This window comes from Myodes glareolus, chromosome 4, assembly GCF_982192425.1.
Source record: "Myodes glareolus chromosome 4, mMyoGla1.1, whole genome shotgun sequence".
NCBI lineage: Eukaryota > Metazoa > Chordata > Mammalia > Rodentia > Cricetidae > Myodes > Myodes glareolus.
In genome coordinates, this window is record NC_142029.1 from 105,209,929 (window position 1) to 105,224,054 (window position 14,126).

A 14,126-nucleotide genomic window follows, 5' to 3' on the forward strand; every position below is an offset into this window, starting at 1 on the left:
CAACGACATGGTGTGGGGCTGACAGGATGCTTTCCCAGGGGTTGACGGCAGAGTGTGTTCTGCAGGTGTCCCAACTTGGCCGTGAAGGAGGCAGATGACGACGAGGAAGTTGATGATGACATCCCAGAGGTGCCATCACCCAAAAAGATGCATCAAGGGAAGAAAAAGAAACAGAACAAGGATCGCATCTCCTGGCTCGGACAGCCCTTGAAGGTGAGGCCTCTTCCTCTTGCATGCTGCTGCACGCCTGAGCCTAGCCCTGAAGCCAGGAAGCCGCAGGCTCACCTGTGAGAGGCAAGCTGCAACCCAGCTGCTGTCATTCCCCCCTTTCCCGTACTTAGGAGTAGAATGCAAGGCCTCAGGCACTCTAGACTGGAGCTCTACTACTGAGCCACACCTCAGCCTCACTGGTAAATCCTGAGCTGCCTCTGTAGCCCAGGCAGCCCATATACTTCTACACTTTACACTGTTCCATTTCGACCTCCCAATTGCTAAGATTACAGACATGTGCCACTCGGGACCTTTGGAAGAGCAGGCAATACTCTTAACCATTGAGCCATCTCTCCAGCTCTGTGGGTTTTTTTTGTTTGTTTTTTGGTTTTGTTTTTTGGGTGTTTTTGTTTTTGTTTTTTGTTTTTTGTTTTAGTTTTAGTTTTAGTTTAAGACAGGGTTTCCCTAACTGTCCTGGAACTGCCTGTGTAGACCAGGCTAGCCTCTAACGCAGATCTGCTTGCTTCCTGAGTGCTGGGATTACAGGCGTGCAACACCATGCCAAGTTTAATAGAAATTATTGGGGACTGGAGAGATAGCTCAGAGGTTAAGAACACTGGATGTTCTTCCAAAGGTCCTGAGTTCAATTCCCAGCAACCACATGGTGGCTCACAACCATCTATAATGAGGTCTGGTGCCCTCTTCTGGCATACAGGCAAACATGCAAGCAGAACAGTATGTACATAATAAATATTAAAAAAAGATGAAATTATTAAACTGGACTGTAGTGGCACACGCCTGTAATCCCAGCACTTGGATGGTAGGCAGATCTGAGTTTGAGGCCTGCCTGATCTGCAAAATGAGTTTCAGGACAATCGGAGCTACAGAGACTATCTCAAAAAACAAACAAAAAGTTTCAAATAATTTAAGCCGGATGGTGGTGGTGTACTTGTTTAATACCAGCACTTGGGAGATAGAAGCAGGCAGATCTGTCTTAGGCCAGCCTGGTCTATAGAGCAAGTTCTAGGACAGCTAAGGTTATACAGATTTTTCTTTTGTCTTACATGTATGTACATGCACCATGTGCATGTATGGAATCCCCTGCAATTGGAGTCATGAATGGTTGTGAGCCACTGTGGGTGCTAGGAACTGAACCCAGGTTCTCTGTAACAGCAAAAAGTACTTTTCACTGCTGAACCCTGGACTTCTTGATCCTTTGCATTTTTTTAGCTTTTCAAGTGTTGGAATTACAGGCATATGCTAGCAATCCCAGCAACTCATACCTTTTTTCTTTGAGTTAGGGTTTTACCGTGTAGCTCTGACTGGCCTGGGCCTAATGTAGGCTAGGTAGGCCTGCTAGGATTAAAGATGTGTACCATTACACTCGGCTTTCTTGATTTCATTCCATTTATTTGTGGATGTACACATGCCACAGCATGCATGACTGTCAGAAGACAACCTACATGAGTCCTTTCTCCATGGAGTGGATCTCGGGGATCAAACTCAGGTCAAACTTAGTGACAAAACTTTACCCACTGAGCCATCTTGTTAGCCCTCATGACTTATCAAATAAGTTGTGTTTCCACTTTTTTAGGGTGGTTGGGGTGGAGTCCAGAGCCTGGCGTCTGGTCAGTGCTCTTTGCACTGCTGATCCACACCCCTAGTCCCAAGTAAATTTCACAGAAAGGGGAAATGTTGAACATGACCCTCACCCAAGCTCAGATTGGTTTCAGGTTGAAGAGAAGAGGACTTACTATCAGAAGGTGTGCATCGATGAAGAGACACTGGAGGTGGGGGACTGCGTCTCTGTCATTCCAGATGATTCCTCCAAGCCACTATATCTAGCCAGGTGTGTGTCCTTCTGCCAGATTTGAATGCCTGCTTTTTCATGTCAGACTGAAACCAAAAGATACCCAAGGGTTTGTGTGGTCTAGTTCTGCTGGTTACGTGAGATATCTATTCCCTGTCCTGTCTTGCGGCTGCAGGGTCACGGCACTGTGGGAAGACAAGAATGGGCAGATGTTTCATGCACACTGGTTCTGTGCTGGGACAGACACAGTCCTTGGAGCCACCTCCGACCCGCTGGAGCTGTTCCTGGTGGGCGAGTGTGAGAATATGCAGCTCTCCTACATCCATAGCAAGGTCAAGGTCGTCTACAGAGCGCCCTCTGAAAACTGGGCCATGGAGGTGAGTACCTCCTCTCCTCTCCATACTCCACCCGACCGGTCGGAGCCAAGGCTGACCAGATTTTGTTTCCACAGGGAGGCATGGATCCTGAGACCATGCTGCCAAGGGCTGAGGATGATGGAAAGACCTATTTCTACCAGCTGTGGTACAACCAGGACTACGCAAGGTTTGAATCCCCTCCCAAGACCCAGCCAACAGAGGACAATAAGCACAAGTGAGTGTGCGCACCAACTGTAGGCCTTCTCTGCTCCATCCATTCTCTCCGGTTTCCAGGGAAACGTTTACTTATTCCCCAGCTGTGTTCTTGTTTGTTTAATTGTTTTTTGTTTTGTTTTCGTTTTCGAGACGGGGTTTCTCTGTAGCTTTGGAGCCTGTCCTGGCACTAGCTCTTGTAGACCAGGCTGGCCCTTGAACTCACAAAGATCCAATCTGCTTCTGCCTCCCGAGTGCTGGGATTAAAGGCGTGCATCACCACTGCCTGGCCCCAGTTGTGTTCTTTGCTGATCAAAGAGACCTGACATTGTGGATGTGTTTAAAATGTGTGGCCAGGTGGTGCACACCTTTAATTCCTGCACTCGGGAGACAGTCAGGCAGATCCGAGTTTGAGGCCAGCCTGATCTACAGAGTGGGTTCCAAGACAGCCAGGACTGTTACAGAGAAACCAAGAAACCCTGTTTTTTTTTTTGTTTTTTTTTTTTTTTTTAAGAAACATGAACTATCTGGGGGTTGTCATAGGCAAGCATAACCATCTGTTTAAAAATAGTCATTTCTGCTGGGCAGTGGTAGTACACGCTTTTAATACCAGCACTTGGGAGGTGGGAGGCAGAGGTAGGCAGATATGTGTTCGAGGCCAGGCTGGTCTTCAGAGTGAGTTCCAGGACAGCAGTGCTATATAGAGAAACTTTGACTCAAAAAAAGAGAAAGGGGGGGGGATACTCATTTTGTGATGCTAGGTTGTAGTCTTGGGCCTTGGGCATGTGCTGGCCGAGGACCCTGCTGTTGATGTACACAGCCCCTGGCTTGTTTGCTAGGCTAGTATTAATTTCTGTCTTTGGTCATAAGGGGCAATTCTCCAGACATCTGCAGATACTTTCTCCTCTCGGATTTCAGTGGCTGCTACAGTACCGTTCTGTCACCTCAGAGCCTTGAATTTCTGCCCTTGGCTTCTACAGGTTCTGCCTGTCCTGTATCCGGCTGGGTGAGCTGAGACAGAAAGAAATGCCCAAGGTCTTGGAGCAACTTGATGAGGTGGATGGCCGGCTCTATTGCAGTTCTATCACCAAGAATGGTGTTGTCTACCGAGTGGGTGACAGTGTGTACCTGCCTCCTGAGGCCTTTACCTTCAAGTGAGTGCCCCCATCCATGGTCCATACCTGTCAGTTGGCTTTATGTTCTTTCCAGCTGCTCTCCTTAAGCCAGTGTTTAGGCCTCTCCTTGTGAAGGTCCTGTCACGTGCTGGTAGTGCTACCACGCACACTGCCTCGGGTCTTTCTCCATCTGAGCTGTGTGTGAGTCTGGCTGAGACCTGCAGTGCTGGACGTCAGTTCTTGCCTCAGCTCTGCGCCTGAGCAGCTCTGAGGCATTGGGGCATAGGCTTCCTCCCTGAGTCTTTTTCTCCTTGAAGCTGATGGGCTCTGCCTGCCAGAACTGCAGTGCTCTATCCGGGGCTGTGGGATGAGATCTGTGAACAGAACGACCTCAGACTCCATGTCAGAAGTCATCTCCACCTTTCATCCATTCTACATCCTAAGCACTAGAACAAGTTGGAATTGCAGCTTGTGTTTCCGAACATAGCTCAGTATCTATAGTTGGAGGATCCATTTTTCTAGTGTCTGGTGAAACCTTAAGTCCCCAAATTTTGCTTAGTTGCTGTGACCCATGGAACTAAGGAATGAGTGGATATTTCTACATTGATGGTGTTGGTTATTTTACCCAATCTTGGTGTCCTCTACAGGTTGTTCCCTGTGGTGTCACCTACCACCTAGAAGCACACCAATTAGGCCACACTTAAGCACTCAGGGGTGCCTCTAGGACTCAAAAGTCAACTGCTAGCCAGAGTGGGAGCCACCTTGGAAGATCACCTCCTGTGTCCTTGTGGGTAGAGTAGCTTTGCTATGAGGTGGGCCAAATTCAAGCTTTCTCAAGACTCCATCCTTCACATCACATGTGCGTTGATACTCCGTAGTCAGGGAAGTGACATCATGCCACAGTGAGTCCTCAAGTCCCAGGGCTTCTCAGAACACAGTGGTTGTGCTTTTGACTGACACCTGGGGAGATGGTAACTGTGCCGTCTTAGAAGCTGCTGTTTCCCCTAGTACAATGTCCCTTCCTATACCATTTCAACTTGTGTTTGCTGACCAGACCTTGTCACATACCAGTCAGTAAGTACATGGTGCCACATGGCTGGGAGGTACCTAAAATTTAATTGGTAGCTCAAGCTTACCTGGAACTCCTGAGCCTCCTGTTTCAGTCAGTTTGTCTCCCAAATCCTGGGATGACAAGCACGTGTAGCCACAGCCCCCTGAGATTTGGGAGATGAGCGGTATTTTAAACAGATTTCATTTGAAATATCTTTTATTAATGGTACTAGACTATACCAGCTCATGATGAGGAATCGGCTCACTCCAACCTGTCGTCTGGACTCTTAAGCCTCGAACTCAGTTATATCCTTCATTCCTCTCTGCAGCATCAAGCTGGCTAGCCCCTTGAAACGTTCAAAGAAGGAACCTGTGGATGAGAACCTGTACCCTGAGCATTACCGCAAGTATTCTGACTACATCAAAGGAAGCAACCTGGATGCTCCTGAGCCCTATCGCATTGGCCGAATCAAAGCAATTCATTGTGGCAAGAAGAATGGCAAGGCCAATGAAGCAGACATCAAGATCAGGCTCAACAAGTTCTACAGGTCGGTGTGGGTTCTGCCTGCTGGGAGGCCCTTCCAAGAAGGCTCAGCTGGTGAAGGCTGCTTCTAGTTATCCTGGGGGCATGGGTGTATTGCATACTTGTGGCCTTGGGGTGCATGTAGGTGTGGCTAAGTTGGGAGCCTGTGTCTAGCATGTGGGGTACTGTGGGCTGCAAGTACCAAAAGCTGCAGAGTGGCAGAGAGTGTGTCCTGGTTTGTCTGGGTGCTTTGCCCAAACCAGTCTCCTGTTTGGTCTCCACCACTCTCAGTCCCTCTGTTCTGCACCTTCTTTACTGGTTGTGTTTTGTTTTGTTTTGTTTCTTTGTTTCTTTGTTTGTTGGTTTTTCCAGCCCTTGGCTTAACTAAACTCTCCACATACACTTTATGTACTTGTGCATGCACTCAGGAAAGTATGGCTTTTTTGTTTGAAGATCGGTTTCAACCAGGCAGTAGAAAGGGGGCTACGGTGAAAGAAAACTGGCCCAGATGACCTGTATGTGCTTGTTTTACCAGCATACATAGAACTTGAGATTCCCCTGTATCAGCATCCCAAGTACTAGGATAATAGGCACCTGTTACTACACCTGATTTTTTCTGGAGTCTTTGTAATGATCAACGTGGTTAGAAAAGAATGGGGCACTCAGCGTTGATGGGCAGGATGAAGCAGAGCATCCTTGATCTGGTTCCTAGGAATTCCATTCCTGCTGTGGGGTTGGGTCCAAGTAAGGGTGGTGGTCACCATGCTGATGGAACTGGGATGTGTGATCCATGATGCTGTTTATAGGTTGAGCATACCCAAACCAAAGTACTTAAATTATATAGCTGACCTTTCTTACGGGCCTACCTCAAGTGTTACTTAATGCCATGTAAGAGCTGGAGAGATGGCTCAGTGCTTCAGATTTAATAAGTTTAATTCCCAGCACTTATACATGGTGGCTCAAAATTGTCTAACTCCAGTTCCACGGTACTCGATGCCCCCTTCTGGCCTCCATGGGCACTGTACTCACCTGTTGCACTGACATACAAGCCAGCAGAGCACCCGTCCACACTGAATAAGAATGAATGAATCATTTTAAAAAATGCTAAGATGTCCTGTGGAGACTGGATTGGTAGTAGTCCCAGCACTTGAGGTGTTGTGGCAGGAAGATCACTGAGTTGAAGGTCAGCCTGGGAAGCACTGTCTCAAAAAATAAAGGCCTTGAGGTATACAAGACTGACAAGATCCCTGTTGTCGCACTCAACTCCCCAATTGCTGGTTCCGGGCATTGCAGATGAGGGTGCTTTGACCTGTGATTATAAACTAGTGGTAAAGTAATACTTAACCTGGTGTCCACTTTACAGGCCTGAGAACACCCACAAATCCACCTCAGCAACCTACCATTCAGACATCAACCTGCTGTACTGGAGTGACGAGGAAGCTGTGGTAGACTTCAGTGATGTGCAAGGCCGCTGTACTGTGGAGTACGGGGAAGACCTGCTTGAAAGCATCCAGGATTACTCACAGGGGGGCCCTGACCGCTTCTACTTCCTTGAGGTGGAGCCAGACTTCAGGGGCAAATGTGCGAGAGTGGGGTGCCCAAGAAAGCAGCTCAGTCTGGGGTAGAGCTCAGTAATAGGCTAGATAGAGCTAGACTTGGTCCCGGATTTTTCTTAGGAAAGGAAATACAAGGTAGACTAAGGAAGCAACTGATGTGCAGTGGGTTTGCTTTTTGTTTGTTTTGAGATAGGGTCTAGCTATATATTTATGTAGCCCTGAAACTTGATATGTAGACCAAACTGACCTTGAACTGACAGATCCACCTGCCTTTTCCTTCCAGCTGCTGGAATTAAAGGCTTGTGGTACCCGCCCTGCCCAACCTGTATAGTCTTTTGGTTTTTCAAGATAGGATTTCTCTGTGTATTCCTGAACTGGCTCTGTAGGCAGGGCTGGCCTCGAACTTAGAAACCCACCTGCCTCTAACTCACTGGGATTAAAGTGCTGGGATAAAGGCATGTGCCACCACCACCTGAATTCTCTGTAGAACCTTAGGAGTAGGATTTTGACTTTGAAAGATGTAACATGACAGGGCCTGTTTGTTGGGGTTTCTGTCCCGCCCAGTACCCCACAGCCAGCAAGTCTCCAAGAAAAATCACACGGAGTCTACATTAGGTTATAAACTGATTGGCCCATTAGGTCAGGCTACTTATTAGCTCTTATAACTTATGTTACCCCATTATCCTTATCTACATTAGCCACATGGCTCAGTACCTTTCTCAGCTGGGCAAGTTACATGCTGCCTCTTCGGTGGTCTGTGCAGGAATGGCAGAGGGAGCTTCCTGCAGTCTCTTTGCTCCACCCCTACTTCCTGTCTGGCTTTCCTGCCTATACTGCCTGCCTGGCCAATCAGCGTTCTATTAAAATATGATTGGCAGAATACAGACAATTCTCCCACACCAGAAAGAAAACAAGACAGCTGGAGATATGGCTTGATCCAGTAGAACTCTTGCCTAACATGCACAAAGCCCTGGGTTGGGAGGCAGGATTGGGTGTTAAGAAGGAGATTGGTGGTGGATGCCCAAGGCATAGGGCACATTACTTAACAGAGCTGCATGCCATGTCGGCACATGACACAGGCCTGTGATAGCAGGTGGTTCTGGAGTTCATTGCTTAGCTTTTGCTTTTCTGGGTTTGGTTTGGGGTTTTTGTTTTTGTTTTCCAAGACAAGATTTTTGTATATAATAGTCCTGACCATCCTGGAACTCGCTATGTAGACCAGGCTGGCCTCGAACTCACAACAGCGCCACCTGCCTCTATCTCCCGACTGCTGAGATTAAAGGCGTGCACCACTACTACCTAGCTTTGTTTTTGTTTTGTTTTTGAGATAGAATTTCTCTATGTAGCCCTGGCTGTTCTAGATTTAAGAGTAAAAATTGAGAGTGTAACATTTTACTAACATTAAAATTCATCTGAGGGACTGTTTTGAAGGCCTCTACCAACCATACCTGGGTCTTGGTATGTGTTGGGAAGGTCCCCTTCTTTGGGAAGAGTACACTCTGTCTCTGTCTCTTGTGACCAGGTAGTGGCCATGGTTTTGAGAAAGGATCCAAGACCCTCTTGTACTAGACCCATTTGAGTACCTGGAGTACTCTTCAATGTTGTGTTAAGTGTCCATTTTTCTGTGTGTGCAAGTTTATGTGACATAGGACAGCAGGCTCCCATAATGCCCTCCCTTTCCTTTGAATGTATGCTCTGGGTGCTTTAAGTAGCAGATGTTGGTGCAGACCATGAGAAGATTAATAGAAGTGATTTTAGACAGCCTCTCTGTAGTGTGGAGTGACCTCAGCGTCAGCACCATGACCAGCTGGCTGCAGTCTTGTCTCTTTTCAATAATAAGATCAGATTTTGTTGGTGACTGATTGGTTGTGGTCCTCCTAGGGAGTAAGATTGTCAGATCAAGTTCTTAAGCTGTTGGGGGGTCCGTGTGTTCCTTAACTAATATGACTCGTCTCTGTGCAGGCCTACAATGCAAAGAGCAAAAGCTTTGAAGACCCTCCAAACCACGCCCGCAACCCTGGGAATAAAGGGAAAGGGAAGGGGAAAGGTGTGTCCATCTGTTACTCCCCTATGTGTATGGTTTTCATGAGACAAGGTTGCACGTTGTCCAAGCTAGCCCGGAACCCTGAAGTTTCTGCCTCAACCTCTCAAATTCTGCCCATGTTTGGGAGGCTGAGTCGGGAAGGTCTCCCAAGAGGCTGCTCTTAAGTCACAAAGACAAGGTCTCCTGAAAAAAGCCTCTGAGGAGAGCCTTCTGGTGGGCCCTTCTCACAGCTGATAGCCTGTTTCTCCTTCAGGGAAAGGGAAGGCAAAGAGTCAGGTGTCCGAGCCCAGAGAGCCCGAGACAGCCATCGAGTTGCCCAAGCTGCGGACTCTGGATGTGTTTTCTGGCTGTGGAGGGTTGTCAGAAGGATTCCACCAAGCAGGTGGGTGCTGGTTGTGCTGACACTGACCTGCCTCTGGGGAAGTGAGGTAAGGCGCCTATGACGTGTCTGAGCAAATGAAAACAGACTCTGCTCTGTCTCCCAGGCATCTCTGAGACACTGTGGGCCATTGAGATGTGGGACCCAGCAGCCCAGGCATTTCGGCTGAACAACCCTGGCTCCACGGTGTTCACAGAGGACTGCAATGTGCTGCTTAAGTTGGTCATGTCTGGCAAGGTGACCAACTCGCTGGGCCAGAGGCTGCCGCAGAAGGGCGATGTGGAGATGCTATGTGGTGGACCACCGTGCCAAGGTTTCAGCGGCATGAACCGTTTCAACTCCCGTACTTACTCCAAGTTCAAAAACTCCCTGGTAGTCTCCTTCCTCAGGTAAGCACGGACAGCCCTCTGTCATTTGCTGTCTGGGGCAACTCTCGGCTAGATGCAACTTTGTGGGAGGGAGCCCCTCTCTGATGGGAGATGCCTAGGGTCTGTGAGAGACTGTGACCTTTGTCCTTTCTGCCCCACAGCTACTGCGACTACTACCGGCCACGATTCTTCCTGTTGGAGAATGTCAGGAACTTTGTGTCCTTCAAGCGCTCCATGGTGCTGAAGCTCACACTGCGCTGCCTGGTCCGCATGGGCTACCAGTGCACCTTTGGTGTGCTGCAGGTGGGCATTACACAGCAGGCAGAGGACAGAAGTGGCCTCCTGTGTGCAGTCACCTGGACTGCCCCCCATCAGTAACCGGGAGAGTGTTTAGGCCTGCTGTGGGTAGCAGAGGGCTGCGTGATCACTAGTGTGTTGGTGAGGATAGAGGCAGCTCAGCTCAGACAGAAAAGGTATAGGGTCAGCCAGTGTGGTGTTGCCTGCCTTCAATCCCATCACTAGAGGCAGGTAGGTAAATCCGAGTTTTACAGAGCGATTTCTAGCACAGCTAGAGCTGCAAAGAAACCCTACCTTCTCTGCCCCCCTCCCCCCAAGACAGGGTTTTTCTGTAGCTTTGGAGCCTGTTCTGGAACTAGCTCTTGTAGACCAGGCTGGCCTTGAACTCACAGAGATCCGCCTGCCTCTGCCTCCTGAGTGCTGGGATTAAAGGTGTGTGCCACTACTGCCCAGCCTAAGAACAACCCCTGTCTTATAAGAAGAAAAAACCCTGGGGTAACCAGGTATGGTGGCACAGGCCTGTCATCCAGTTTTAAAAGGCTGAAGCAGAAGATCATGGGTTCAAGGCCAGTGTCTCAAGATTAAGAGCTGGGCTGTCACTAAGTGTAGTGTACTCACAAGTGACACATTGGTAACTGCACATTTGCCAAAAGTGAACAGGGTTGGTTGGGGCCCGGTTGGTAGCGCACTTAGTAACCTTCAGTAAGCCTGGGTTTCTTTCCCATCACCACTAGCCCAAATATGGTCGCACATACCTGTCATCCCAACAAGTAGGCAGTGAGTAGGTGTAGGATCAGGACTTCTAAGATGTCATCTTTGTCTACATAGCAAGTTTGTGGCCAGCCTGGGCTACATGAAACCTTGATTCCAAACTCAAGCATCCAATGGGTGCTGAAGTCACAAGAGCCCGCATGGGGCAAGTGCTGCATTCCTACCCCTTGCCTATAGCTAGACCTGCTCGCCAGCAGGCCTGTGACTGTCAGGGAGTGGGGGCACCCGGCTTCCCGTTGCCTTTACCACTTCTGCAGTGTTCCCTAAGGGGCTGTCAGTGACAATAACTGCGCAGATGTAAGGTCAGTGAAAGGTAAAGTGGCCCCGCAGCAGAAGCTGAGATTCCGAGAATCCAGTGCAAACTTGGGGTTGGGGCTTTCCAGCTGGTCACCCAGAGGTCTTTCCATCCCCTTCAAACCCACGAGTTGCTGTGAGAAGAGGGGAGAGACAAAAACACAGGTGGTGGATTAATATTTTGGGGGGCTGGGCTTGACAGAATTGGGGTGGCAGGGAGCTTACAAATTCTGGAAATTCAAATTATTGTAGTCTTAAGGATTGGTGACCATTTAACCAAATTGGGAATTTTGCAAATGGTGTGGCCCAAGTGCCACTCTTGTTGGTCAGTTGCAGTGTCGACTTGATGAGTTGCAGATGTATTACCTGCTTCCCAGTCCTGGTTCTCAGCATGGAGACCAGCTAGGCAGACACTGCCTGATGCCACCTGTCTCCATTTCCCTCTTAAAGGCTGGACAGTATGGTGTGGCTCAGACGCGGAGAAGGGCCATCATCTTGGCTGCAGCCCCAGGAGAGAAGCTGCCTCTGTTTCCAGAGCCTCTGCATGTGTTTGCACCCCGTGCTTGCCAGCTGAGTGTTGTGGTGGATGACAAGAAGTTTGTTAGCAACATCACCAGGTAGGAGCTGAACTCAGCACACCAAGTGCGGGGACAGTGGCAGTGGGTCATGATTCCTGGGTCACTGAAGTTTGTGCCAGGCTCTATCTGGAAGCTCAATGCTATTGCAAGTCTATGCCATTCCAGCCTCAAGTTCTGCCTTGTTGCAGGCAGCTGGCTTGAGTAGAGCACATACTACAGCTGCCCCTCACATCCTAAAATCCAGCAGAGACTGCCTGCATGATACCTAAGAGGGCACCCTCTGCTCCAGGTTGACCTCCGGCCCCTTCCGAACCATCACGGTGCGGGATACCATGTCCGACCTCCCTGAGATCCAGAATGGAGCCTCGGCACCTGAGATTTCCTACAATGGAGAGCCACAGTCCTGGTTCCAGAGGCAGCTGCGGGGCACACACTACCAGCCCATCCTCAGGGATCATATCTGCAAGGTAGCGGTTCCTAGCCGCCCAGCTATCTTAAACCCAAAATAATCACACAAACTACTAATTAAATCAACTGCTTGGCCCATTAGCTCTAGCTTCTTATTGGCTAACTCATTTCTATTAATCTATATATTGCCATGTGGCTGTGGCTTACTGGGTAAAGTTCCCAGCATCTGTCTCCTGCGATTCCATGGCTTCTCTCTGATTCTGCCCTTCTTCCCAGCATTTATTTCTGTCTTCTCCGCCTACCTAAATTCTGCCCTGCTACAGGTCCAAAGCAGTTTCTTTATTCATTAATGGTAATCACAGCACACAGAAGGGACTCCCACATCACCTCCCCTTTTCTGTTTAAGTAAAAAGGAAGGTTTTAACTTTAGCATAGTAAAATTGCATAAAACATATATGAACCTTCCACACCACCCTGAGTCTGGTGCTTCCTTGGGTCTTGCCTGGCCCGACTTCTCTCTGAGCTTGCTCGCACCTCCACAGGCCTGCAGGCTCAACATCTCAGGTCTCCCACTCCCGTGGGCAGTAGTGTTATCTTCAGGTGGCACGGGAGCAGCAAGCATCCAAGTACCTCCCCTAATACACCTGCTAATCGCTTTTCCCTATGAACTAATACACTGGACCGCACCTTTTGTGTGCTTCCCTGGCTGACCTCACACTGGACCCTTGTCCTGTGCATCTTTCTCAGATGTCCCTCTAGGCATGCCCTTGGCTCCATTCTACAGCTAGGGCTGGGTCGCTGTCTCCTCCTGATAGGATCTGAGCCTCTGGTTCCCTTTTGTGCTTGCTGACCTGGATTTCAGCTGGGACTCCCTGTGTTCTAGGACATGAGCCCATTGGTGGCTGCCCGCATGCGGAACATTCCACTGTTCCCAGGATCGGATTGGCGTGACCTGCCCAATATAGAAGTGCTGCTGACAGATGGCACCACGACCAAGAAGCTGCGCTACACCTTCCATGACAAGAAGAATGGCCGCAGCAGCACTGGTGCAATGCGTGGGGTCTGTTCCTGTGTGGAAGGTGGGACCCCAGGCTTAAGTCATCCCACTTTCACTCATTGTCTCCCACAAACGTGGATTCCATGACTACAGTGTGGTGTGGTCTGGCCGCTTAGCAGGGTGGCTTCCTAGGGCTCCCTAGCAGTCCCCACTTGACACATCTGCTTGTTACCCAGAGGCCCTGGCCATGCCTGGGTGCTACTAAATGGGTGCCAGGGTGGGGTTAAACAGTTGTGCCTTAGCAAAGGGGTACCAAATGTTCTGTGCCTGGATTAGGCAGCCATCTGAGCTCCCCCAGCCCCCGGAAGCCCCTTTGCACAGAGGTAAGTGCCCCAGAGAATCTGAGTCTCCCTGTGACCTGGCACCAGCCCTGGCTATAGCACAGTATTCTGTTGCAGCTGGCAAGTCCTGCGACCCCGCGGCCAGGCAGTTCAACACCCTCATCCCCTGGTGCCTGCCGCACACTGGGAACCGGCACAACCACTGGGCCGGCCTCTATGGGCGCCTGGAGTGGGATGGCTTCTTCAGCACCACTGTCACCAATCCTGAGCCAATGGGCAAGCAGGGCCGTGTGCTCCACCCAGAACAGCACCGGGTGGTGAGCGTGCGGGAGTGTGCCCGCTCCCAGGGCTTTCCGGACACCTACCGGTTCTTCGGCAACATCCTGGACAGACACCGGCAGGTTAGCCCAGCACAAGAGCTTGTTGCCAAGAGGCCTCAGCTCTCATGTAGGGAGTGGGGCCCAGGGCTTGTGAGTCCGGCTGTGTCACTGAGAGTATGGGTCATCAGCAGCAACACAATAGCACAAATGTCATTCCCAGGCTGGCTATCCCTAGTTAGGAACTACTATTGAAAGAAAGAGGCACATCAGAGATACTGGCCTGGCCTGGGCTCCATGCAGACCAGCCCCATGCCCCCTCAGGCCCTTGTTTGGCTTTTAGTGGGAATCAAAGTGGGCTTGGGTGGCTCTGTGTTTTGCTTCCAGATTTTCCTAAAGCCTTTTAAAAGCTTACTGTCGGCTAGGTGTGGTGGCTCACACCTTTAATCCCAGCACTGGAGAGGCAGAAGCAGATTGATCTGAGTTCCCAGCCAGCTTG

At 49.7% G+C, this 14,126-nt stretch overlaps 1 protein-coding gene across 2 annotated transcripts in view; it reads left to right on the top strand.

Annotated features, from left to right (window-relative positions):
• Dnmt1 (DNA methyltransferase 1) overlaps positions 1-14,126 on the top strand; it is a 47,886-nt gene that overhangs the window by 32,915 nt on the left and 845 nt on the right. For both annotated transcript variants that reach the window (XM_048446431.3, XM_048446432.3), the window contains exons 23-37: positions 66-213; positions 1,944-2,059; positions 2,196-2,397; positions 2,472-2,611; positions 3,570-3,743; positions 5,084-5,302; positions 6,641-6,833; positions 8,796-8,880; positions 9,131-9,259; positions 9,363-9,645; positions 9,786-9,927; positions 11,437-11,603; positions 11,854-12,031; positions 12,856-13,051; positions 13,428-13,711. In XM_048446431.3, coding sequence (XP_048302388.2) covers positions 66-213; positions 1,944-2,059; positions 2,196-2,397; positions 2,472-2,611; positions 3,570-3,743; positions 5,084-5,302; positions 6,641-6,833; positions 8,796-8,880; positions 9,131-9,259; positions 9,363-9,645; positions 9,786-9,927; positions 11,437-11,603; positions 11,854-12,031; positions 12,856-13,051; positions 13,428-13,711 — 2,656 coding nt within the window. The remainder of the gene's footprint in view (positions 1-65; positions 214-1,943; positions 2,060-2,195; positions 2,398-2,471; positions 2,612-3,569; positions 3,744-5,083; positions 5,303-6,640; positions 6,834-8,795; positions 8,881-9,130; positions 9,260-9,362; positions 9,646-9,785; positions 9,928-11,436; positions 11,604-11,853; positions 12,032-12,855; positions 13,052-13,427; positions 13,712-14,126) is intronic.